General features: G+C 41.0%; 1 protein-coding gene and 1 long non-coding RNA gene across 4 annotated transcripts in view; both read left to right on the top strand.

The window, feature by feature from the left end:
• The window catches only part of EBF4 (EBF transcription factor 4), a 60093-nt gene that overhangs the window by 12373 nt on the left and 22082 nt on the right, over nt 1–25638 (top strand). For 2 of the 3 annotated variants that reach the window (XM_086701842.1, XM_086701843.1), the window contains exons 6-7: nt 1130–1203; nt 2321–2389. In XM_086701842.1, coding sequence (XP_086557968.1) covers nt 1130–1203; nt 2321–2389 — 143 coding nt within the window. The remainder of the gene's footprint in view (nt 1–1129; nt 1204–2320; nt 2390–25638) is intronic. The other variant, XM_086701844.1, reaches the window with a different exon arrangement.
• On the top strand, nt 8550–12499 carry LOC147582670 (uncharacterized). Its single transcript, XR_015249404.1, has 2 exons — nt 8550–9326; nt 9568–12499. It is a non-coding gene; the product is annotated as an uncharacterized LOC147582670 (long non-coding RNA).

The raw sequence follows: 25638 nt of genomic DNA, 5'->3' as shown, positions 1-25638 counted from the left end.
GAGTGTAACTTTTGAGACATTTCCAGGCTAGGCAGCTCCTATGTGCTGAGGGCAACTCTCAAGAGAAAGTTGAGACTACACTAACCACAGCTGGGGGATGGGAGCACTGGTCCAGGAAAGGGGACCAGGTGGGACCCCAGAGCTTCTACTGCAGATCCTTGGTGCCTTGCTGCCGTAGAAGGTCACAGGAGGCTCAGAGGCCAGCATAAGGAGCTTGGGGAAATTGAAATCTGAGTAAATCCCTGTGGATCCTGCCAAAGGCAGGGCCCCAAGACTCAGGGCTTCTTCAGAGAAGTTGTGAGTGCTGGTAAGGAGCAGGGTTGTGTCACAAATGGGCCAGTCAGTGGCCTGGAATGCAAGGTGGAGACGCGCTTTCCCACAGTCTTCAAGTAGCCTCCACCCAATCCCCAGGCAGAGGAAGAAGTGGTTTATTTCTAGAAAGCCTGCGGTTACCGCGGTGTGGGAGGCAGACCAGGCAGTGTGGCAAATGGGACCGTGCAAGGGACAAATGTGGAAGGGGTTGGAGGAGGTCCAGAGAGACAGGGACCCCAGAAGTGAGGGCTGGCCGGGAGGCGCAGAGGGTTAGAAAGTGGGAAACCAGAGCTGCGGTTTATGAAGCTCTCACTCCCTGCTTCGGGGCAGAGCAGATGCTAAGGGACCCATGGGGAGGCTGATAGAACAGTGCAAGGGGGACACACGGCCCTGGGCTGAGGACACGATACGGAGAGCCCAGAGGGACAGTGCCTCTGAGCAGGAGGCAGAGGTCCACTAGGGGCATGGAAACAGTGGAGAAAAGAGTGTGTCTACCCCACCAACAACTTGACCTTGGTCCTTGTGGTCTGGGGACATCCCCAGCCTCAAACAGAGCTGGCTCTGGAAAGCGCGGCCTGCGGACAACCAGAATCTGTAGACCAACCTCGTGACACTCTAGCCCATCCCGCCCCCCACTGTGGTGGTCCTGGTTTGGCCCAGATCCCAGCTCCTGCTTTGCCTTCTTGGGCGCCCCAGAGGCCCAGAGCAAGTTGGAGGGCATGATCTTCCCTGGGGGCAGGGCTCATCTCTTCCCTCCACTTGGACTTGAGAGGAGCCTCCTTCCCCTCGAGCCTGTGCGCTCCCCCTCTCCCCCCAGGCCATCATCTATGAGGGGCAGGACAAGAACCCCGAAATGTGCCGAGTGCTGCTCACTCATGAGATCATGTGCAGGTGAGAAGGTTTGGGTCACTTGCACCTTGCCCCTCAGTCCCCACCAGGCCCTGCCCCTGACCACTGTCACCCCCCTCCTCCTCCTCGCAGCTCCCTAGGGAAGCCGGGTGGGGGAAGGCGGTGAGGGAGGAGGGAGGCCCTTGAGCACAGTGCTGGCTGAAGAGAGGGTCCTTGAGGCCCCATTAGCCTGGCCTGTTTATGTGGCTTCGCCAAGTGTTTTTGTAAGAGAGGCCTCCTGCCACCACTGGAAAGCTTAACTAATAAAGCTCAGGGGAGGCTTGCTGGGGGGAGGGGGGAGCAGGGTTGGGCCTCCCGGATTAGCTCAGGAGCTAGAGAGAGGAAACTTTGCTGCTTCCTAGGTGAACCTCAGGGTGCTCCCTCAGCGGGGTGGGGAGGGGGGGCAGGGTGGTGGCGGGGGGGGGGCACAGCTCTTGGCTCCCCTTCCCTCGTTACCCCAGAGCTTGGCATTTCTAGGCAGGGTCTCCTCCAGAGATGCCAGTCATACAGGGTCCTGAGAGGCAGTTCTTCATGCATGGAGAAGAGAATAGTATTCAAAAATCTGGTTGGGACACTGGCGACCTTTGGGAAGAGTAGTGACAAGGAAGAGGCATGAGGGGGTTTCTGGGGCTCTGATCACATCGTCACATTTGGTCTGGGTGCTGGTTGCATGGGTGGGTTCACTTTTTGAAAATTTATGAGCTGCATGCTTCCAATTTGAGCTCTTTTCTATGTGTATAAAAAGTGTCCAGAGAGAGAGAGAGAGAGAGAGAGGGAGAGACCCTGTAGGTGGCCGGCAGCCTGCTTTTCCTGCATCCGCCAGGAGCAGCATGCCATTGGGACAAGGGTTCCCCAGCCAACCTTGCACTCAGGACTGGGTTTTCCAGGTCCCCACGAAGACCCTTCTCCCCCAGGCTCCTGGGAATGAGTCCCCTGGACCAGGGATTCCATAGTCAGAGACAGGACATCAGTATCCTCATCCTGAAGCATGTGTGCAAACTCGTGCGCGCGTACGCACACACACACACACACACACACACACACACACACACACACACACATACACACACCTTCTCCTTCCCTCCCTTTCCTCCTTCCCTCTCTCCTCATCTTCCCCCAGCCGGTGCTGTGACCGGAAGAGCTGTGGCAACCGGAACGAGACACCCTCTGACCCGGTCATTATTGACAGGTACAGGCTGGAGGCCCTGGGGGGCCAGGGCGGGCTGGGTTCAGCCGCGGGGCATGGTGGCACACCCACCCTCCTGTTGGTGGCTCTAAGCAGAGACGAACTGTCAGACTCCAGGGAGCTGCCACCCCTGGCCTCTGAGCGAAGCTCCCGGTGGTAGATTTCTGGGGTTGGGCCTAGGAGTGTGGTCCCTGTGGAAGGGCACCGCTCTGGGGAGCCGGGGTGGGGGGGGTGGGGGCCGGAGGAAGTGAACCAGAGCCCAGAACATGGGCTGGGAGGACTGAGGGGCTGGCAAGAGAAAGGCAGGGTAAGCAGGGTTCCAGTCCCCCATCCCATTCTACCCCTGCACTGCTTGACTTGACGTCTCTAAACTCCTGTTTCCTTCGTTGGAAAAGTGGGGACATACTTGGTGGGTTTCGGTCACAGGATTGTCAAGGCGATGCGTGTAAAGATGCATGCTGCCACCACGATGTTTTAAAAATTATTTTGTTTCCTTTTGAATTATTCTCCTTATTCTCCTCTCAATAGATAACCATTCACAGGAGCAAAAATTCGGGTTTAAAAGAGTTTATGGGGGGGGGGGGAAGGCTCCCACCTCTGCGTCTCACCCATCCATTGCCCTCCAAACAAGCAACCGTTGTTAGCAGTTTCTTGGGCATCTTTCTTGAGATAGTCTGCACATAGATGAGAAAATGCAGATACATATTCTTTTTGTACCTTTCCTTTTATGTTTATGAAAATAATGGCACACCGACTGTACTTTTCAGCTCCTTTTCTCATCTCTAAAAAACGTGTGTATCCGGGAGGTTCCATCAGGACACAAGAAGTCTCTTTCTTCTTTTTTGCTACTGCAAACTATTCCATGGATGGAAAAGCTATAATTTCTTATAGTCTGCCATTGCTGGACAATTTGGCTGTTTTCGTTCCTTTCCGGGGATAAAATATTCTGCAGGGGCTTACTTTCTCCATGTGTCACTTTGCACGTACGTGCATTTATATGAAGGATACTTTAAAAGCAGCACTTCTGGGTCAGGGGAGATATGCATTTGTAATTTTTTTAATGTTTATTTATTTTTGAGAGAGAGAGCATGAGCAGAAGAGGGGCAGAGAGAGAAGGAGACACTGAATCTGAAGCAGGCCCCAGGCTCTGAGCTGTCAGCACAGAGCCCGATGCGGAGCTCGAACTCATGAACCATGAGATCATGACCTGAGCTGAAATCAGACGCTTAACTGACTGAGCTCCCCAGGCACCCCTGCGTTTGTAATTTTAATAGTTATTGTCAATTTGCCTTCTGTGGAGATTACACAGTTGGTATTCGTACCAGCAGATTTGAGAACGCCTGTTGCCCACCCTCTGGCCAATTAAATATGTTGTTTATTCATTCAACAAATATACATTTTTTAATATTCACTCTGTGCCAGGGTCTCTTCCATATTCTGTGGATTAAGCAGCGACTGAAACAGACAAAAATGCTTGTGTTTATGGGCTTATGATCTAGCAGGGGAGGTGGACACGAACTGAATGAGTGAAATGGATATTATCTTAGATGGTGGTAACGGCTAAGGAGAAAAAGCAAACGTCATGAAAGATCAGAGAGTGCCCAGGAAGGGGGTATTGCAGTTTTAGAGTATTTAAGGAAAGCCTCACTGAAAAGATGACATTTGAGCCAAGGCCTGAAGGAAGTAAGGGAGTGAGCCGTGTTTGAATCCAGGGGAAGAATATTGTTGGCAGGAGCGTACCTGATGCATTTAAGGAGGAGCGAGAAAGCACAGGTGACCGGAGGAAGAGGGACCATGGGAGGAGGTGGTGTCAGAGAACCAGTGGGTGGGGGAGGAGGCAGGCAAGACCATGCAGACAGGGCCTTGTAGGTTGCATATAGATCATTATAAGGACTTTGGCTTTTATTCTGAATGGCATGGAAGCCATGGGCGGGGGATAGGGGGCAGGCAGGAGAGGCTTGGGAGGGGAATGAGATGACCTGATTTATATTTTAGCAAGATCACTCTGACTCGTGTGTTGCAGATGACCTGTAGGAGGCAACGGGGGAGGCAGAGAGTTGAGTTATGAAGCCAGTACAGTTATCCAGGTGAGAGTAAGCGGAGGCTGTTATAGACGGGGTGTTAGGCAGGAAGTGGTTGGATAAATTTCATAGGCAGAGCTGACAGGATCTGTTACGGGAGGAGAGACAAAGTGACACAGAGAGAGGGGAGTTAAAGACATCCAAGATTTCTGAGCTGATCAGCCCGGAAGGACAGAGTTCCTATTTCCTGAGGAGAGATTTCAGAATGAGTGGGTTTGGGAGGAGAGAGGTCAGGAGTTTGGTGTTAAGATGTTTGTTAAATGTCCAGGGGGGTTGATAAGCAGCTGAAAACATGATGATGGATCTCAAGGGAAAGGTCCAGGCTGCAGATAGAAATCTGAATGAATGAATGAATGAATGAATGAAGTCGTTAAGAGAATCAATGCTGAATGAAAATAGAAGAGGTCCAAGAACTGAATCTGGGCTATCCAGTGTTTACAGGTCATGGAGATGCAGAGCCAGCGAAGGAGAATGAAAAGCAGCAGCCAAGGCAGTACAAGGAAAGTCGGAGGAGTGGAATGTCCTAGAAGTCTGGATAAGAAAACATTCCAGGGACACCTGTGTGGCTCAGTCAGCAGCTAGCTCTTGATTTCCACTTAGGTCATGATCTCATGGAGACTAAGAATTGACCATTACATTTAGCAATGAGGGGGACATCGGTGACCTGAACAAGAGCTATTCCAATAGAGTGGAGGGGCAGAAGTCTGTTAGGAGGGTGTCTGAGAACGGGAGAAGAGAGGCTAGAGGCAGTGAACAGAGGAACTCTGGTTTTGCTCTAAAGGGATCAGAAGGGCGCCTAGGTGGCCCAGTCGGCTAAGTGACCAACTGTTGGCTGATTTCAGGTCATGATCTGGCGGTTGGTGGGATCAAGCCTGGGGCAGGCTTCTCTGCTCAGAATCTCACTGCTTGGGATTCTCTCTCTTCCTCTGTCTCTGCCCCTCCCCTGCTCTCACATATGCATACCTGCACTCTTTCTCTCTCTCTCTCTCTCTCAAAGTAAGTAAATAAAATACTTTTTTTTAACGTTTATTTTTGAGAGAGAGAGAGAGAGAGAGAGCGGGAGACGGGCAGAGAGAGAGGGAGACACAGAATCCAAAGCAGGCTCCGGTCTCTGAGCTGTCAGCACAGAGCCTGTTGCAGGGCTCGAACTCACCTGTTGTGGGGCTCGAACTCGCCTGTGAGATCAAGACCTGAGCCGAAGCCGGATGCTCAATCAACAGAGCCAGCCATGTGCCCCAAAATAAACATTTCTTAAAAATTAAAATAAAGAAATCAGAGAAATGAAAAGGTCAAGAAAAAAATACAGCGTCTTCATATGCTGAAGAGAGAACCCAGTAGGAAAGGGGGAAACGATGCTACAGGAGAGAGAGAGGTGGAAATTGCTGAAGCCATGTCCTTTAGTCAGCAGAGGGCATGAGATCCCATGCATGGGTGGAGGACTGGTTTAGCTGGGAACACAGGCAGTTCTCAATGGACAGAGCAAGGAAGTCAGAGAGCCTGGACCCGGAAGTGGGCAAATCAGGACATCTTCTTTCCTGATTGCTTTGTTTTCTCAGTGTAAGGGGAAGCAAGGTCAACAGTGGAGGATAAGGATGGAGAAGGAGACACTAGGGCATGAAATAGTTGTCCAGGAGGATGAGTGAACCACGGAAACGTCATGTGATTACCAAGCAGCTACAAAGGGCCTGCCTCAGGTTTATGGTCATAAGTGAGAAATTTCTCCAGCCACGCTAAACTACATGAGAGGGCAGGTGCAGAACAGGTAAGCGGTTGCGTAGAAGCAGAATTAGGGGGTTGCCAGGTGAGTGTATTGAAACCCGAGAGGGCAAGAGAGCGAAAAGAGTATGCAAAGGGTGTTTACGAAAATGGAACCAGGGATTTAAGCTAGATAGGGAGAGGAATATGGGCGGGTGAAGAGAAAGCAAGATACAGGACATGCAGGTTCTGTGATGGGGCAAAACAATTTTTTGGAGTTGAGGTACCAGAAAGGGGTTGAGCTGGAGGTTAGAAGATGGTGAGACCGTGGGTTGTCCGTAGGTAGGATTATTCAGGGATTACATTTATCAGTAAGATGTGGCCAAGGGAAGGTAGAGACAAGGTCACTGGAGGAGTGATGCTCACGGAATGCAGAGGAGAATGTCTTGGAAGAACTATCTATCTATATTGATAATGAAACCACCAAGAGTTATGACAGGATCATTGTCCAAGAGTATGTGTAGTGATGCAGCAGTAAAATCTTCAGGGAGTAAAGGCAAGTGATCTTGGGGTTGAAAAATGCAACAAGCAGTGGTCACTATATGTATATATATTTTTTAAATCTTTCTGTGTCAGCAAAGTGTATTGGGATATCCTGGTGAATTTCATTTCTGTCACTCTGAGGTTGAACATGGTTTCAGGTATCTAAAGTCTATTTGTATTTCCTTTTCTGTGGACTATCTGTCCATATCCTTTGTTTCTTTTTCTTTTTAAAAAAAAATTTTTAATGTCTATTATGTATTTTTGAGAGAGACAGACAGGGCACAAGCGGGGGAGGGGCAGAGAGAGGGAGACATAGAATCCGAAACAGGCTCCAGGCTCTGAGCTGTCAACACAGAGCCCGATGTGGGGCTCAGACCCATGAGCCACGAGATCGTGACCGGAGCCGAAGTGGGACGCTTAACTGACAGAGCCACCCAGGCACCCCCTTTGTGTATTTTTCTATGAAGGATTGGCTTTCGTTATTGATTTGTAGGAGTATATGTTAAGGAAATTAGCCCTTTGCATGTGTCGCTCTTTTTTCTTTCTAGTTGATTGTTATCTTGTAACTTCTTATGACGAAACTTGCCCAATGCCTCAATCTTTTAAGTGCTCTGGATTTTTGTCATCGTTAGAAAGGCCTCTGTCACACTAAAATTATTTTTAAAAATGTATCCTATGGTTTCTCCTGGTACCTTTATGGTTTCATTGTTTACATGTAAATTTTTTTTTTTATTTTTTTTTCAACGTTTATTTATTTTTGGGACAGAGAGAGACAGAGCATGAACGGGGGAGGGGCAGAGAGAGAGGGAGACACAGAATCGGAAACAGGCTCCAGGCTCTGAGCCATCAGCCCAGAGCCCGACGCGGGGCTCGAACTCACGGACCGCGAGATCGTGACCTGGCTGAAGTCGGAGGCTTAACCGACTGTGCCACCCAGGCGCCCCTACATGTAAATATTTGATCCATTTGAAAAAATAACCAAGTTATTGTGTCCCATATAATACATACAGAAGAAAAATATAACAAGATAGAAATTCTGAGGCATAATGATCAACGTACACCTGTGAACCTACCAACTAACTTAAAATTAAAACATTAAAAATACTATTTTTTAAGTTTATTTATTTATTTTGAGAGAGAGAGTGTGAGCCTGGGAAGGGGCAGAAAGAGAGAGAGAGAGAGAGAGAGAGAGAGAGAGAATCCCAAGCAGGCTTCACACTATCAGTGCAGAGCCCGATGCGGGGCTTGAACCCACAAACTGAGCTCATGACCTGAGCTGAAACCAAGAGTCGGATACTTAACTGACTGAACCAGCCGGTGCCCGACATTAGAAGTGTTACTGAAGCCTTTGCTATCTCACACCGATGCCTACCCCTCTCCTAAAGGTGATGAGTAAATGAACTGTGGGTTTATCCTGAAAATATCTAAAAAATATCTAATAGCTAAAAATTAGATTGTAAACAATATGTTTAGTTGTGCTTATTTTTAACTTTATAAAAGTGATATCGCGTTGTAGTAGTCTTCTAAAATGTTCTTTTTAATTGTGCTGTATTTAGCTATGGTTGGCTGTGCTTTGTTTTTGCTGTTAGAAGCAAAGCTGCCTTGGGGCGCCTGGGTGGTGCAGTCGGTTAAGCGTCCGACTTCAGCTCAGGTCACGATCTCGCGGTCCGTGAGTTCGAGCCCCGCGTCGGGCTCTGGGCTGACGGCTCAGAGCCTGGAGCCTGCTTCCGATTCTGTGTCTCCCTCTCTCTCTGCCCCTCCCCCGTTCATGCTCTGTCTCTCTCTGTCTCAAAAATAAATAAAACGTTAAAAAAAATTTAAAAAAAAAAAAAAAAAGAAGCAAAGCTGCCTTGAACATTCTTGTCTGTCTCTCCTAATTCGAACAGGTGCAAGAGTGTGTTTAGGATGTCAACCTCAGACTGCATCTGCCAGGTCATAGGGTGTGGACGTGATTAACTTTAGGAGTCAAGGTCGAAGCGTTTTTCAAGATGGTTGTCTTGAGTAGTGCTCCCAGCCACAGTGATTGAGTTCCTATTGCTCTCCATCCTCACCAACACTCACTGATGTCAAACCTCTTCGTGTTTGCCAGCCTAGTGGGCACACAGGGAATTTTGTGGGAGCTTTAATTTGCATTTTCCTGATTACTAATGAAGTTGAGCATATTTTTATTTGTTTATTGATATTTGCATTACTTCTACTAAGTATATGCTAAAGTCTTGCCCATTTTTCTTTTTGAATTGTTCGGGTTTTTGATACTGATTTTAATGGTTCTTTATGAATCCTAGATACTGATCCTTTATCAGGAAGGTGTATTTCAAGTATCACAATCTAGCTGAATTTATCAATATTTTTCTCATGGTGTTTACTCTGTGTTTTATTTCAGAACTCTTTCCCTATGCTGAGTCATAAAGATATTCTTCTATATTTTCTTGTAAAGGTTTTACAGTTTTTCATTTTACAATTAGGTTTATAATCCATGTGGGACTAATTTGGGGGCATTGTGTGCATTAAGGAGTCATTCCAATTACTTTTATTTATGAATCACTAATTACTCTAGTATCACTTATTAAATATTTCATCCTTTCCTACTTAGCTGCAGTATCATCTATATTCGAAATCAGGTTTCCTTCTTCTTTTTTTTTTTTTTTTTCAACGTTTATTTATTTTTGGGACAGAGAGAGACAGAGCATGAACGGGCGAGGGGCAGAGAGAGAGGGAGACACAGAATCGGAAACAGGCTCCAGGCTCTGAGCCATCAGCCCAGAGCCTGACGTGGGGCTCGAACTCACGGACCGTGAGATCGTGACCTGGTTGAAGTCGGACGCTTAACCGACTGCGCCACCCAGGCGCCCCAGAAATCAGGTTTCCTTCTATTTGTGGGTCTGTCTCTAGACTCTTTGTTTTATTCCTTTGATCTGTCCCTGTGCTGACATCATGTTTTTTAATCACTATAGCTCTACAATAATGATATAAACAAGTGTGTAGGGCAAGCCTCCTACCCTCTCTTGTTCTTGAGGAGAATATTGCATATTTTGGCCTTTTGTGTTTCCATATAAATTTTATAATCCATTTATAAAATCACTCACACACACACACACACAGATCTTTGGGTGCCTTGGTTAATATTACAATTAACTTGTACATTAATTTGGAAGAGAATTCACATCTTTTTGCTACTGAATCCATATCCATGAATATGGTTTCTCTCTCCATTTATGTATATTTTCTCTAATGCCTTTCAGTAAAGTTGTACAATTTTCTCAATAAAGACCACATATACTTATTTTTTTAATTTATTTACTCATTCAGTAAATATTTATTGAGCATCTACTATGTACCAGGCACTGTTCTAGACTCTGAGAATACCAGACTAAACAAAGCAGACAAAAGTATCTGTACTCATGGAGGGAGAAGACACAAGGAAGATAGGCAAGAGCAGTAATTCTGAGTGTGGTAGAACGTGACATGTGGAAAAAAATAGAGAAAAAAAACTGATCAGGAATTTGGGGGTTGGGGAAATGCGATTTTTAAATGGAGTGGTCACAGTAGGCTAAATTGAGAAGGTGGAATTTGAGGAAAGATTTAAAGAGGTGAGAGAATGAGCCATTCAGAAGTATGAGCAACTTATTTCTAGTACAGTTTATATTTTGTTGCTATTACAAATTATATCTTTTTTTATATTTTCTAACTCTGTTGATAGTATAGAGAAATGCAATTGGTATTTGCATGCGGATCTTTGTCTTTAGATTTGTTTTGCTTTTTCTATATCGATAGTCGTCTTATGCAACCTTGACTGTTTCTTTTTCTATTCAATTCTTACGTACTTTTTTTTCTTACTTTATTGCACTGGCTAAACCTCAAGTACAGCACTGAGTACAAGCAGTGGCAATGGAATTCTTGTCTTGTTTTTTTATTTTGAAGAAAATGTTTCCAATGTTTTACTATTAAAAACATGGTTAACTGTAACTATTTGGTAGTATGTCCCATCAGGTTAAAAAGTTTGGTAAGAAATTTTTGTTTTGGGAGGCTTTTAAAATCATGAATGGATGTTGAACTTCACATGTTGCTTTTCTCTGCATGTACTGAGTTGATCAGATAGCTCTTCTCCTTCAAACTATTCATGCGCTGAATTTCACTACTGGTTTTCCTAATCCTGAATTACTACTGGTAGAAATCTAACTTGATAATAGTTTACTGTCTTCTCTATATGCTGCAGGAATTGGAATTGTTAATAATATTTTTAGAGTTTTTGCATTTATGTTCAACAGTGATTGGCTTGTAATTATCTTATAATGTCCAGGTATGATTTTGACAGTTAGTGATGTACCAGCCTCAAATAATTAAAAGGGGCATGTTCTTTCTTTTACTATTTGCTGGATGAGTTTGTATGAGTTTGGAATGATTTGTTCCTTGAAAATTTGTTATAATCTGCCTTGAGTTTTTGTGGATGAGGAAGAGAGAATTTTTAAACCATTGACTCTTTTTTTTAAAATGGTCATAGACATTTTAGGCCTTCTATTTCTTTTTTTACTTTGCTTTGGTGAGTTATTTTTTTTTTAAGGAATTTATACATTGTACCTAAGTTTTCAAATTTGTTTCCATAAAGTTGTTCATAATGTTCTCTTATCTTTTTTCTCTTTGCTGTATTTTTAACTATGAACATTTCCCATTCCTGGTATTAGTTGTTTGTATCATATCTTTCTCTTCAATAAGGTTTGTCAGCAATTTGTCACTTTTCTAAGACTTTTAGCTTACTCAATCTTTTTCCAATTTTTGTGTGTTTGCTTTGCATTACATTAATTCTGCGTCTATCTTGATTTTGTCCCTTCTCCCTTGACTTTGTTTTGTTCTTTCCTAATTTCTTGAGTTGGACACTTATTTCATTAATCACTGACCTTCTTCCTTACTAATACAATCATTTAAGACTATCACATTTCTTTAAAATACTATTTCCTATAGCTCACATTTTCATATCTCATATTTTTATTATCACTCAGTTTCAAGGATTGTTAAATTTCTGTTATGACTTCTTTTTCAATGCATGGGATACTTAGAGGTGTGTTTTCTTGTTCTTTATTTTTAATTAACTTTATGGGGCGCCTGGGTGGCTCAGTCAGTTAAGCGTCTGACTTTAGCTCAGGTCATGATCTCATGGTTCACAGGTTTGAGCCCCACATCGGGCTCTGTGCTGACAGCTCAGAGCCTGGAGCCTGCTTCGTATATTCTGTCTCCCTCTCTCTCTGCCCCGCCCCTGCTTGTACTCTGTCTCTCTCTCTCTCTCAAAAATAAAATAAAACATTAAAAAAAATTTTAAATTAACTTTATGAGGTATAATCGATATGCAATAAAATGTACATGAAAAGTTTGAAAAGTTATGACATATGTATATACTGATGAAACCATCACCACAATTGAAATAGTGAACACATCTTTCAACCCCAAAAGTTCCTTCATGCCCCCTTGGAATTTTTCCCTCTCTCCCCTTACCTGAATCCTCAGGCAACCGCTGATCTGCTTTCTGTCATTATAGATTTATTCGCATTTTGTAGAATTTTATATAAATGAAATTATACAATGTGTGCTTTTTTTTTGTCTAGGTTTTTCTCACTCAGCATAATCTTCTTTGTGTGTTTCATCCATGTTGTTGCATGTATCAACAGCTCATTCCTTTTTATTGCTGAGTAGTATTCCATTGTACGAATATAGCAAAATGTGTTTGTGCCAGCATCTCTTGATAGCCATCTGGGTTGTTTCCAGTTTTTAGCTATTACAAATAAAGCTTTATAAACATTTATGTGCAAGTCCTTTTATGGACAAGTGCTTTCATTTCTCTTGGGAAAAATCCTAAGAGTGATGGTGAGATCATATAGTAAGAGTATGTTTAACTTTGGGGCACCTGGGTGGCTCAATTGGTTTAGTGTCCAACATCAGCTCAGGTCATGATCTCACAGTTCATGAGTTCAAGCCCTGCATCAGGCTCACTGCTTATAGCACAGAGCCCGCTTCGGATCTTCTGTCCCTCTCTTTCTCTGCCTCTCTCTCCCTCTCCCAAAAATGAGTAAACATTTTTTAAAAAGAGTACGTTTAACTTTACAAGTAATTGCCTAACTGATTTCCAAAGAGGTTGTACCATTTTACATTCCCGCCAGCAGTGTATGAGAGTTGTAGGGCCTCTACATTCTCATCAGCATAATAGTCTATCTTTTTAATTTTAGCCATTCTAATAGGTGTGTGTTGGGGTCTTATTGTGGCTTTAATTTGCACACCTCTACTGACTAATGATGTTGAACATCTTTTCATGTGCTTATTTGCCATCCATACATTTTCTTTCAAGAAGTGACTGTTCAAATCTTCCACCATCACTCCTCCTTTTTATTGGGTTGTTTGCTTATTACTAACTTGTAGGAATTCTCTATCTTCTGTCTATATTCTGTGGATAAAAGTCAGATATCTATTTTACAAAAAAAAAAATTTTTTTTCCAGCCAGTGGCTTGTCTTTTCATTCTATTAGTGTTATTTGAAGAGTATGAGTTTTTAAATTTTCATGAAGTCCAATTTATTAATTTTTTTCTTTTATGTATCATGCTTTTGATGTCATAGCTAAAAAAATCTGAACTCAATGACTTCAGCTTTCATTCTAGGAAACCAGAAAAAGGAGATGAAATTAAATCCAAAGTAAGCAGAAGAAAGGAACTAATCAATAGCAAAATAGGGAACAGATAAACAATAGAGAAAATCAATGAAACCAAAAACTGGTTCTTTTAGAAGATCAATAAAATGGATAAATCTACAGCCAGACTGATAAAGAAAAAAAAGGGAAGACACAATTTGCCAATATCAGGAATGAGAATGTGGCATCGCTATATATTCTAGATATATTAAATATATCAGGAACATTTTGAACAATTTTATGCCAACAAATTCAAAAATTTAGACAATTTATATTTTAAAAAACTTTTATAATGTTTATTTATTTTCGAGAGAGAGAGAGCACGAGTGGAGGAGGGGCAGAGAGAGAGAGGAAGACACAGAATCTGAAGCAGGCTCTAGGCTCTGAGCTGTCAGCCCAGAGCCCAATGCAGGGCTCGAACTCACAAAGCCGCAAAATCATGACCTGAGCCGAAACAAGAGCCAGATGCTTAACCGACTGAGCCACCCAGTTGCCCCCAGCCAATTACTTTCAAAGAGATTTTGAAAAGATGAAAAATATCTTCTACATTTACCCATGTAGTTAACCATTCTTTTCTGTAGACCCAGATTTCCATTTTTCTTACGCCTGAAGGGGATCTTTAATATTTGTTTGTATAGTACGGGGTAGAGAATTTGGGGTTGACTGTTGTTGTTAAGATGTTCATTGTCTTCTCTTGCATGTCTTTCTGTTTTTTAGAGAGAGAGAGTGCGAGTTGGGGAAAAGGGCAGAGAGAGAGAGAGAGAGAGAGAGAATCTTAAGCAGGCTCCACACTCAGCACAGAGCCCAATGTGGGGCTTGATCCCATGACCGTGGGATCATGACCTGAGCTGAAATCAAGAGTCAGGATGCTCAACTGACTGAGCCACCCAGGCGCCCTTCTCTTGCATTTCTGTTGAGAAATCTGTTACCATCATTATCTTTGTGCTTGTGTGCATACATGTCTTTTATCTCTGGCTGCTTTTAAGATTTTTCTCTTTATTATGCATTTTTAACAACTTGACTATCATGTGCCTTGGTATAGTTTTTCTTCATGTTTCATATGCTTGGAGTTCATGGATCTTTTTGGATCTATGAGGTTACAGTTTTCTTTACATTTGGAAAGTTTTTTACCGTTACTTTCTCAAATATTTTTTTGCACCCCACTCCTTTGGGGACTTCAGTTACTTAAATACTAAACTGCTTGAGGTTTTCCTGCAGCTCACTGACATTTCATTTTGGGGGATTTTGTTTTATTTTGTTTTTCATTTGGGATAGTTTCTACTGCCATGCCTCAAGTTCACTAATCCTTTCTTTGGCAATGTTTCGTCTGTTGTTAATCCCTTCCAACATATTTTTTATCTCAGACATTGTAGTTTTCATCTCTACAAGTTTGATTTGTATCTTTTTTATATCTTCCATGTCTCGACTTAAATTTTTGAATATACCAAGTACTGTTATAATTACTCTTTTAATGTCTTTTCCTGCTACTTCTAACATCTGTGTCTATTCTATTTCAATTGATGGATTATTCTCATTATGGGTCTTATTTTTTTGCATCTTGGCATGCCTGGTATTCTGTAATTAGATGCCAGACATGAATTTTTCCTTGTGGGTGTTGGATATTTTTGTATTCCTATAAATCTCTCGAGCTTTTGTTCTGGGATGCAGTTAAGTTACTTGGAAACAGTTTGATCTTTTTTGAGTCTTGATTTCATGATTTATTAGACGGTTCCACAGCAATATTCCATCTAGGACTAATTACTCCCCACCACTGAAGTAAGACCTTCTTGAGCGCTGTACCCAATCTCTCATGAATTATGAGTTTTTTAAGTCTAGCTAGTAGAAACAGGCACTATTCCCATCTCCATGCGAGCACCAGGACTACTCTCTTTATTCCTTTTGGGTGGTTATTTCCTTGGCCTTGGGTAATTTTGTTATATGCACACACTGCTCCAATACTCTACTAAATACTCGAGGGAGATGTTTCAATAATATTTATATATCATATATTATATTATATTTTCTGGTTCCTCTGTGTACCTCTCTCCTCCAGGTAGGTCTGTCCTAAGAAGTCTAGCTACCTTGGTCTCCATGGACTCTCAGTGTTATCTCCTCAATTCTGACATCTGCTGGGCTCTGCCTCAGTTCCCCCCTCCTGTGCTGTGATCTGGAAACTCTCAAAGCAATATGCTGAGACATTTGTCAGGTTCACCTCACTTATTTCCCATCTTTTAGGGATCACTGTCTCTTGTTCTCCGATGTCTATTGCCTTGAAAACTATTCAGTGCATTTTGTCTGGTTTGTTTTGTTTTCAGGCCACAGGTAAAGGTAGTCTCTGTTACTCAGTCTTGATTAGAAGCACAAGTAGAAGTATGTTCTTTAGTTCCCAAGCATGTGGTGTTTTTCTGTTTATTTTTGTTGCCAATTTCTAACCTAATTGTGCGTCTAATTGGGTCTACCACTTTATAATCAAGATTGTTAACTGTGTTGTTCAGATCTGTCTTTCCCTTTGTCTGCTTGACCTGTTACGAATTGAGATATAAGGTTATCATCTTTGCATGAACTTTCAGCTTATCTTTGTGAGTTTCATCATTTTTTATATATACATATCAGGGGCACCTGGGTGGCTCAGTCGGTTAAGCGTCCGACTTCGGCTCAGGTCATGATCTCGCGGTTCGTGAGTTCAAGCCCCGCGTCAGGCTCTGTGCTGATGGCTCAGAGTCCGGAGCCTGCTTCAGATTCTGCGTCTCCCTCTCTCTCTGCCCCTCCCCTGTTCATGTTCTGTCTCTCTCTGTCTCAGAAATGAATAAATGTTAAAAATATATATATATATATATACATATCTAAATTTATATATATTAATGTAGCCATCAAAACTTGATGGAACTCACAAAGATAAGCTGAATGTTCATGTGGAAGATTAATATATACAGTATGTAATTAATAAGAATATATATCATTGGCTATTTTATTGATTGTGGACAAGTTTTAAAATCTTATAGCTCTCTTCTGGGTTGAACTTTTTGTGGGAATTTAGTGATCCTTTATTTCTAATATGTATGTGTATGTGTGTGTATTTTATTTTTGTTATTTTTTTAATTAAAAAAATTTGTTTGCTTTAAAGTCTGTATTATCTCATATTATTTACAGGCTCTTTCAACTTACTTTTGGTTATATTTGCATCATATGCCTCTTTTCATCTTTATTTTCAACCATTATGTGTCCTTGTGTTTCAAGTATTTCTCTCTCTTTTTTTAAAATAAAGTTTATTTCTTTATTATTTTGAGGGAGAGTGCACACGTGTGCAGGGAAGGGACAGAGAGTCAGATGCTTAAGCAACTGAGTGACCCAGGCACCCCTGGAATATTTCTCTTTTAATGGCATATTGCTGGATTTATTTTTATTTAATGCTTATTTATTTTAGAGAGAGAGAGAGAGAGAGACAGAGCATAAGTGGGGGAGGGGCAGGGAGACAGGGAGACACAGAATCTGAAGCAGGCTCCAGGCTCTGAGCTGTCAGCACAGAGCCTGACACGGAGCTCGAACTCACAGACTGCGAGATCGTGACCTGAGCTGAAGTCCGACGCTCAACCAATTGAGCCACCCAGGCGCCCCGCTGGATTTATTTTTTAAATCCAGTCTATTTTTTAACTGGCAAATTAAGTCCATTTACTTTATTGAGATTATTGATTTATTTCAACTATTTTCTACCATCTTACTTTGTGCTTTTTTTTTTTAATTTATTTTGAGAGAGAGAGAGAGAGAGAGAATGGGGAGGGGGAAGAGGGGGAGAGAGACAAAATTTTAAGCAGGCCCCATTCTTAGCGTGGAGCCCAACAAAGCTTGATTGCATGATCCTGGGATCATAACCTGAGCTGAAATCAAGAGTCAGATGCCTAACTGAGCCACTCGGGTGCCCCTACTTTGTATTTGTTCTACTTCTTCTGTGTTTATTTTCCTTTCTTGCTATATAAAAAAATTGTGTATCTTGTTTAATGCAGTGTATGTTTCTTATTCCATTTTTCCCTTTCCTGGTTAGAAGTTTATTCACTTAATTTCTATTCTTTTAGTTATCACCCTTGAAATTTTCTGTGTATTTGTAACAAAGTCATAATTTCTTTCCTGACTAATAGAATCTTGGATAGTGGTGTGCTGGAGCTTGCTCATATGAATTCACAAGAGCTAATTGTTGGTATCTCTTCCCAACTCCATATTCAATGACATTACACTGATAGCTTGAAATCAGCCATGGGTGGAACGTATATAATCATGGAAGTCAACAAACATTATAAATCATGGATTTCCCCACTCTGGAAATTATTGTTAACCATTTACCAGCTCGCCACTGATCTCAGACCCTTCTAGTACCCCTGCCCTATTTATAAGATGTGTAGTCCAGAATTTTAACTCTTTTAAATTCCACACATTTTAAATAGTTTTTATCATGTATGAAAATTTTTTCTTTAGATTTACCGGGGTGTTTTTTTTTCTTATCTTTTTTTTTTTTTTCCTTGCATCTTACAACTTCCTCTTGGGTCATTTTTCTCTCCTTCTGAAGTATATCTTATAGAAGTTCCTACTTTAGTGAAGGTCTGTGGTGATAAATAGCATGCTCGCTTTTGTTTTACTATCAATGTTTTCATATCACTGTCTTTCTTGAAAGATGGCTTTCCAGGGGCGCCTGGGTGGCTCAGTCAGTTGGGCGGCCGACTTCAGCTCAGGTCATGATCTCGCGGTCCGTGAGTTTGAGCCCCGCGTCGGACTCTGTACTGACAGCTCAGAGCCTGGAGCCTGTTTCAGATTCTGTGTCTCCCTCTCTCTGACACTCCCCCGTTCATGCTCTGTCTCTCTCTGTCTCAAAAATAAATAAACGTTAAAAAAAAAAAAAAAAAAAGAAAAGAAAAAGAAAGATGGCTTTCCTGGAACATAATTCTAGATTGATAGTTTTTTTTTTTTTTTTACTTGGCACTTTAAAATACTTACATGGTTGCTGTTGAAAGGTACAGCATACATATCATTCTTTTGTGAGCAAACTCTCTTTCCTCTGTGTCTGAATATAAGGGCTTCTCTTTGTCTTTAGAGTTCTTCAGTTTACTCTAATGTGTCTGGTTGTGGACTTTTTTTCTAACCTGCTTAAAATTTGTTGATCTACTTATATCGTTCCTCACTTCTGGAAATTGCTCAGCCTTTGCCTAATGTTACATCTCAGTTCTATTCTCTCCGTTCTCCTTGTGGCACTTCAAATGACGCTCCAATTTAGACCTTTAATTCTGTCCTCCCTATATCCTAAACAATTTTATATTTCTGATCTATTTTTCTCTTTGTACTGCATTCTGGGTAATTGTTTTTTATTCATCTCCCCATTCACTAATTCACTTTAGTTGTATCTAAAATATTATTTACTTTAGCCAATGAGCTACTAATTTCAGTGATTTCTAAACGTTTTATTTAGTTCTTTTTCAAATATGTCTGGGTTACTTGGGTGGTCTCTTGGTGCTTTCTAATTTTTTTTATTTTTTAAATTTTTTAAATGTTTATTTATTTTTGAGAGAGAGAGAGACAGCACAAGTGGGGAAGGGCAGAGAGAGAGAGAGAGGGAGAGGGAGACACAGAATCTGAAGCAGGCTCCAGGCTCCGAGCTGTCAGCACAGAGCCCAATGCGGGTCTCAAATTCATGAACCATGAAATCATGACCTGAGCTGAAGTTGAGCACTCAACCGACAGAGCCCCTCAGGTGCCCCACTGATTTTTTAAATTAAATTTTTATTTCTTTAAAATGTTTGTGGTTGGGGCACCTGGAGGGCTCAGTCGGTTAAGCATCCGACTTCAGCTCAGGTCATGATTTCACAGTTGGTGGGTTCGAGCCCCACGTCAGGCTCTGTGCTGACAGCTCAGAGCCTGGAGCCTGCTTCAGATTCTGCGTCTCCTTCTCTCTCTGCCCCTCCCCCACTCATGCTGTGTCTCTCTCCATCTCTCAAAAATGAATAAAGGTTAAAAATTTTTTTTAATATTTGTGGGTATTTTACATTCAGTACTTGATAATTCCAAAATCTGAAGTCCTTGGGTCCTGTATCTGTTGTTCATTACTTCTGCTGACTCTCATTCATGATGGCTTGTTTTTTGTTTGGTGTTTTTGTTGTGATTGTTGTGGTAGTGATGATTTTCGCTCATATTTAGTTGAACCACATCAGGGCTGGAACAGGGTATGCTTTCCTCTGGAAGGATTTGTGTTTCATTCTACTAGGAATAGTTGGTGCTACCAAACTAGGACCTCTCTGGTTTCCTCAGAGGATTCAGAGCCCTTATCTGAAGTGGTCCCTATTCTCCATCCCCGTGTGTTTGTATTGGCATTTGCAACCAGTACAACCCTAATATTTGTGCCAGCTCATAGTTCACAGCTCCCACCCAGATTTCAATTTCTTGGTTTCATTTTTGTTTTTTAAATCCTTGGAGATTTCCCTTACCTTTTTTTTTTTTTTTTTTTAATTTTTTTTTTCAACGTTTTTTATTTATTTTTGGGACAGAGAGAGACAGAGCATGAACGGGGGAGGGGCAGAGAGAGAGGGAGACACAGAATCGGAAACAGGCTCCAGGCTCTGAGCCATCAGCCCAGAGCCCGACGCGGGGCTCGAACTCCCGGACCGCGAGATCGTGACCTGGCTGAAGTCGGACGCTTAACCGACTGCGCCACCCAGGCGCCCCTTCCCTTACCTTTTAGATAAAACCTCAGGATATAGTTGTATTGGGAAGGCACTTTGAAGATGCAGAGTCTACCATACTACTGGAAAAGGAAATCATCCATTTGGAATTTACCCTGGTTAAAGTTAGGAAATAATGGGTCTACCTATAGTTTTTTCTGATAGCTCCAGTTGTCCCAATAGCCATTATTGAAAATCCATCTTTTCCTACCAATTGTAAATATTACCCATGCTATATTTGCATGAAAATATAATTATTTGTATTTCTGGACTTTCCATCCTATTTCATTATTCCATCTGTTTATTAATGTGGAATATGATGCTGTTTTAATTTTTGAAGATATATAACATTTTTTAGTAATAGAGAGATCTAGTACTCCTCCTCATTACTTACATTTTAGAATTTTCCCAACTATTCTTAATTATTTTTTATAGTAATTTTACAGTTATGTTGTCTAGGTCACCAAAAAATCACTTACTGATGTCATATTTTAAATTGTGGCAAAAAATATATTAAATGAAATTTACTATCTCTATCATTTTATTTTTCAATTTTTTATCTTTATCATTTTAAGACGTACAGTTCAGTAGTGTTAAACATATTCACATTGTTGGGCAACAACAGATCACAACTTTTTCTTCTTGCAAAACTGAAACTCTGTACCCATTAATCAACAACTCCGCATTTTTCCCTTTTCCCCACTCCTGGTAGCCACCATTCTATTTTATGCTTCTCTGAATTTGGCTACTTTAGGTACCTTATATAAGTAGAATCATAAAGTATTTGTCTTTTTGTAATTGACTTATTTCACTTAACATATTCTCCTTTTTTTTTAAATGTTTATTTATTTTTGAGAGAGAGAAAGAGAGAGAGAGAGAGAGAGAGAGAGAGAACAAGCAGGGAAAGGGCAGAGAGAAAGACACAGAATCCAAAGCAGGCTCCAGGCTCCAAGCTGACAGCACAGAGCCTGACGTGGGGCTCGAACTCACAAACTGTGGATCATGACCCAAGCCAAAGTCGGACGCTTAACCAACTGAGCCACCCAGGCACTCCTTAACCTACTCTCCTTAAGGTTCATCCATGTTGTAGCACATAACAGGATTCCCTTCCTTTTTAAGGCTGAATAGTATTCCATTTTACATATATACCATATTCATCCATCAACGGACATTTGGGTGCTTCCATCTTTTGGCTATAATGACTAATGCTGCCACAAATATGAGTGTTAAAATATCTCTTTGAGACCCTAATTTCAGTTCTTTTGGATATATATCCATAAATGGGATTATTGTATCATATGATTGTTCTTTGTTTACTTTTTTGAGGAACACCATACTGTTTTCCATAGCAGTTACACCATTTTACAATTTTACCAACAGTGGACAAGGGTTCTAATTTTTCCACTTCCTCACCAACCTTGTTATTTCTTGTTCTTGTTGTTGTTTTTATAGTAGCCATCCTAATCGGTGTGAGATGATATCCCGTTTTGATTTGCATTTCTCTTAATGGTAAGTGATATTAAGCATCTTTTCAGATGCTTGTTGGACATTTCTACATCATCTTTGGAGGAACCTCTATTAAAGTCATTTGTGCATTTTTCTTTTTGGGTTGTTTGTTTTTTGTTGTTGAGGTGTAGGAGTTCTTCATATATTCTGGATATTAATTCCTTATCAGATACATGATTTTCAAACATTTTCTCCCATTCTGGTAAGTTGCCTTGCACTCTATTGATTGTGTGTCATATTTGTTGAGATCATGTTTAATTCGGTTTAACATTGGTAGAAATGAAAGCTTTATGATGCTAAGTCTTGAAAGGATCATGTAAAATGTAGCTCATTTGTTGTATGAGAGGCAATAAGGAGGGTCGTTCAAGTCTCCTATTTCCTTGTTAATCTTCTGCTTAGTAGTTCTTACCATTATTGAAAGTAGGGCATTAAAGTCTCCAAGTATTATTGTTGAATTATCTGTTTCTTCCTCCAGTTTGGTCATTTTTTGTTTCTTGTAATTAGGAGCTCTATTATCAGGTGCATATATGCTTATTATTGTTATTTCCTTCTGGTAGATTGACATTTTAACATAAAATATCTTTCTTTAAGATCTTTATAACAATTTTATCTTAAGGCCTATTTAGTATGATATTAATAAAGTTGTTCCAGCTCTCTTTTGGTTAGTTTTCTTGATATATCTTTTCCATCCCTATTTATTTTCTATCTTTTGAACATAAACTATGCCTTACATAGACATCATATAGTTAGATTATATTTTTTAATCTATTCTGCCTATCTCTGCCTTTTAATTTGAATATTTTTTAACATTTATTTATTTTGAAAGGGAGAGAGAACAGGGAAGGGGCAGAGAGAGAGAATCCCAAGCAGGCTCCACACTGTCAGCACAGAGCCTGATGTGAGGCTTGATCCCACGAACTGTGAGATCATGACCTAAACCAAAATCAAGAGTCAGGTGCTGAACTGAATGAGCCACCTTATTTGAGTATTTAATCCTTTACATTTAATGTACTTACTGATAAAGTACAATTTATGTCTGCTATTTTGCAATGTGTTCTCTTTATGTCCTCATATTTCCTCAATTCCTCTCATATTTCCTCATATTTCCTCTCATATGTCTCATATTTCCTCAATTCCTCTATTACCGCCTTTTGTTGTGTTAAATTGATATTTCCCAGTGTACTGTTTTAATTCCATTGTTGTTGTTACTATATTTTTAAGTAATTTTCTTAATGGTTGTCCTGGGAATTAAGGTTAATATCTTAACTTAAAACAATCTAGATGAATTTAGATGAATAGCAACTTAATTTCAACACGTACAAAAACAATACTCCAATATAGCTCCACTGCTTCAATTCTCCTTTGTTATATCATTGTCAATCGTGTTATGTTTTTACACATCATAGGCCTAGCAACAGTTTTTCAACGTTTATTTATTTTTGGGACAGAGAGAGACAGAGCATGAACGGGGGAGGGGCAGAGAGAGAGGGAGACACAGAATGTGAAACAGGCTCCAGGCTCTGAGCCATCAGCCCAGAGCCCGACGCGGGGCTCGAACTCACGGACCGCGAGATCGTGACCTGGCTGAAGTCGGAGGCTTAACCGACTGCGCCACCCAGGCGCCCCAATCAACAGTTTTATAATTACTGATTAATGCAGTTTTCTCTCATGGATTTATTTTTTAGAGCCGTTTTAGGCTTACAGCAAAAGTGAATGGAAAGCACAGAGTGTTCTCATATACTACTTGCTTCCCCCATTACAGTTGTCTGTTAAATTAGGTAGGAAGACAAAATAATTACAAAAATACATTTATAATGTCTTTTATATTTACCTGCATAGCTACTTTTACCAGTGCTCTTTACTTCTTCACATCAAGTAGAATTACTGTCTTGTCTCCTTTCATTTCAGACTGAAGGAATCTAATGTTTCTTATAAGTAGATATAACTAACTTCAAGAAAGATCACTAACAAGTGATAGATTCTCTCAGTTTTTGCTTATCTGAAAATGTCTTAATTCATCTTTTATATTTAATTTTTTTTAAATGTACGCTTCATGGGGTGCCTGGATGACTCAGTCAGTTAAGTGTCAGACTCTTGATTTTGGCTCAGGTTATGATCTCATGGTTTGTGGGTTCAAGCCCTGTACTGGGCTCCATGCTGACAGTGTGGAGCCTGCTTGGGATTCTCTCTCTCCCCACTCTCTCTCTACTTCTCTCTCTCAAAATAAATAAATAAACTTAAAAAAATTTATGCTTCATGTTTGAAGGATAGTTTTGTTGGATATAGGATTTTTGGTTGACAGTTGTTTTCTTTTCTTTTCTTTTTTTGACAGTTGTTTTCTTTAAGCACTTTGAATATGTCATCCCACTGCCTTCTGACTGCCATAGTTTCTACTGAGAAGTCAGCTAGTTTATCCTATTGAGGCTTACTTGTAGGTAATGAGTTGCTTCCTTGTTGCTTCCCAGATTCTTTCTGTCTTCAGCTTTTGACAAATTTGAGTATAATGTGTCTACATGTGGATCGCTTAGAGTTCATTGAGCTTTTTGGATGTACATAATAAGGTTTTTCACCAAATTTGGGAAGTTTGGGGCCATTATTTCTTCAAACATTCTTTCTGCCCCTTTCCCTTTCTTCTCTCTTGTTGAGACTTCCATTAAGAATATATTAGTATGGGAGTGCCCAGGTGGCTCAGTTGGTTGAGCATCTGACTCTTGATCTCAGCTCAGGTCTTGATCTCAGAGTTGTGTGGTCAAGCCTCATGTTGGGTTCTGCAATGGGTATGAAGCCTACTTAAAAAGAAAAAGAAAAAAAGGAGCGTTCCTGGGTGGCTCAGTTGGTTAAGCGTTCGACTTCGGCTCGGGTCATGACCTCACAGTTCATGGGTTCAAGCCCTGCATCAGGCTCTGTGCTGACAGCTCAGAGCCTGGAGCCTGCTTTGAATTCTGTGTCTCCCTCTCTCTCTGCCCCTCTGCCTCTCATTCTCTCTCTCTCTCAAAAATAAATAAACATTAAAAAAATTCTTTCTTAAAGAATGTTAGTATGCTTGATGGTTTCTCACAATATCTTAGGGTCTGTTCATTTTTCTTTTTTCTTTTTCCTTTCTGCTCCAGAACTGGATGATCTTAACTGACCTATCATCAAATACACTGATTTTTTTTTTCTTCTGTCAACCCAGATATGCTGTTGAGGATATAAATTTTTCATTTTAGTTTTTCTTCTCAACTCCTGAACTTTAAAAAAAAAATTTAAGTTTATTTATTTATTTTTAGAGAGAGAAAGACTCAGAGAGCATGAGTGGGGATAGGGTGGGGAGAGAGGGAGAGAGAGAGAATCCTAAGCAGACTCTACACTCTCAGCAGTGATCCTGATGCAGGGCTCAAATCATGAACCATGAGATCATGACCTGAGCCAAAATCAGGAGTCTGCAGCTTAACCAACTGAACCACCCAGTCCTCAACTTCTGAATTTAAATGTGCATATATATATATATACACATATATATAATTTGTATCTCTTTGTTGATGTTCTCTAGTTGGTGAGGTATTCTCAAACTTTTCTTTAATTCTTTAAACATGATTTCTTTTAATTCTTTAAACATTTATGATGGCTGATTTGAAGTCTTTGTCTAGTAAATCTAATATGTGAGCTTCTCTAGGGACAATTCCTATAGACTGCTTTATTTCTCAAGCATGGACCATACTTTGCTGTTAATAATTCTTTGTTGAAAATATAATGTGGTGACTGGAAATCAGCCCCTCCTTCCCAGTGTTTGTTGCTGTTAGTGATTGTTTATTTAGTGAATTTTGCAGACTATTTCTATAGTTTTGTCATGTGTGGCCACTAAAGTTTTTGTTCAGTTAGCTTAGTGGTTAGCTTATGAATGGACAGGCATTTCCTAAATGCCTTAAACCAACATGTCTTCGGTCATTTGCTGTGTGTGTACTGGGACATGCCTTCAGTGTTCCAGCAATTTACAACTCTGACTTAACCTCTACTTCCTGCTTGTGCAGGTTTCAGGATCAACCAGAGATGAGAGGCTAGGGCCTTCTAAGATCTTTC

Source organism: Puma concolor, chromosome A3 (genome assembly GCF_028749965.1).
Source record: "Puma concolor isolate L17-30 chromosome A3, mPumCon1.1.hap2, whole genome shotgun sequence".
NCBI classification, from domain to species: Eukaryota; Metazoa; Chordata; class Mammalia; order Carnivora; family Felidae; genus Puma; species Puma concolor.
The sequence above is the reverse complement of the archived record's forward strand: the minus strand, read 5'-3'. Positions and strand labels throughout refer to the sequence as shown.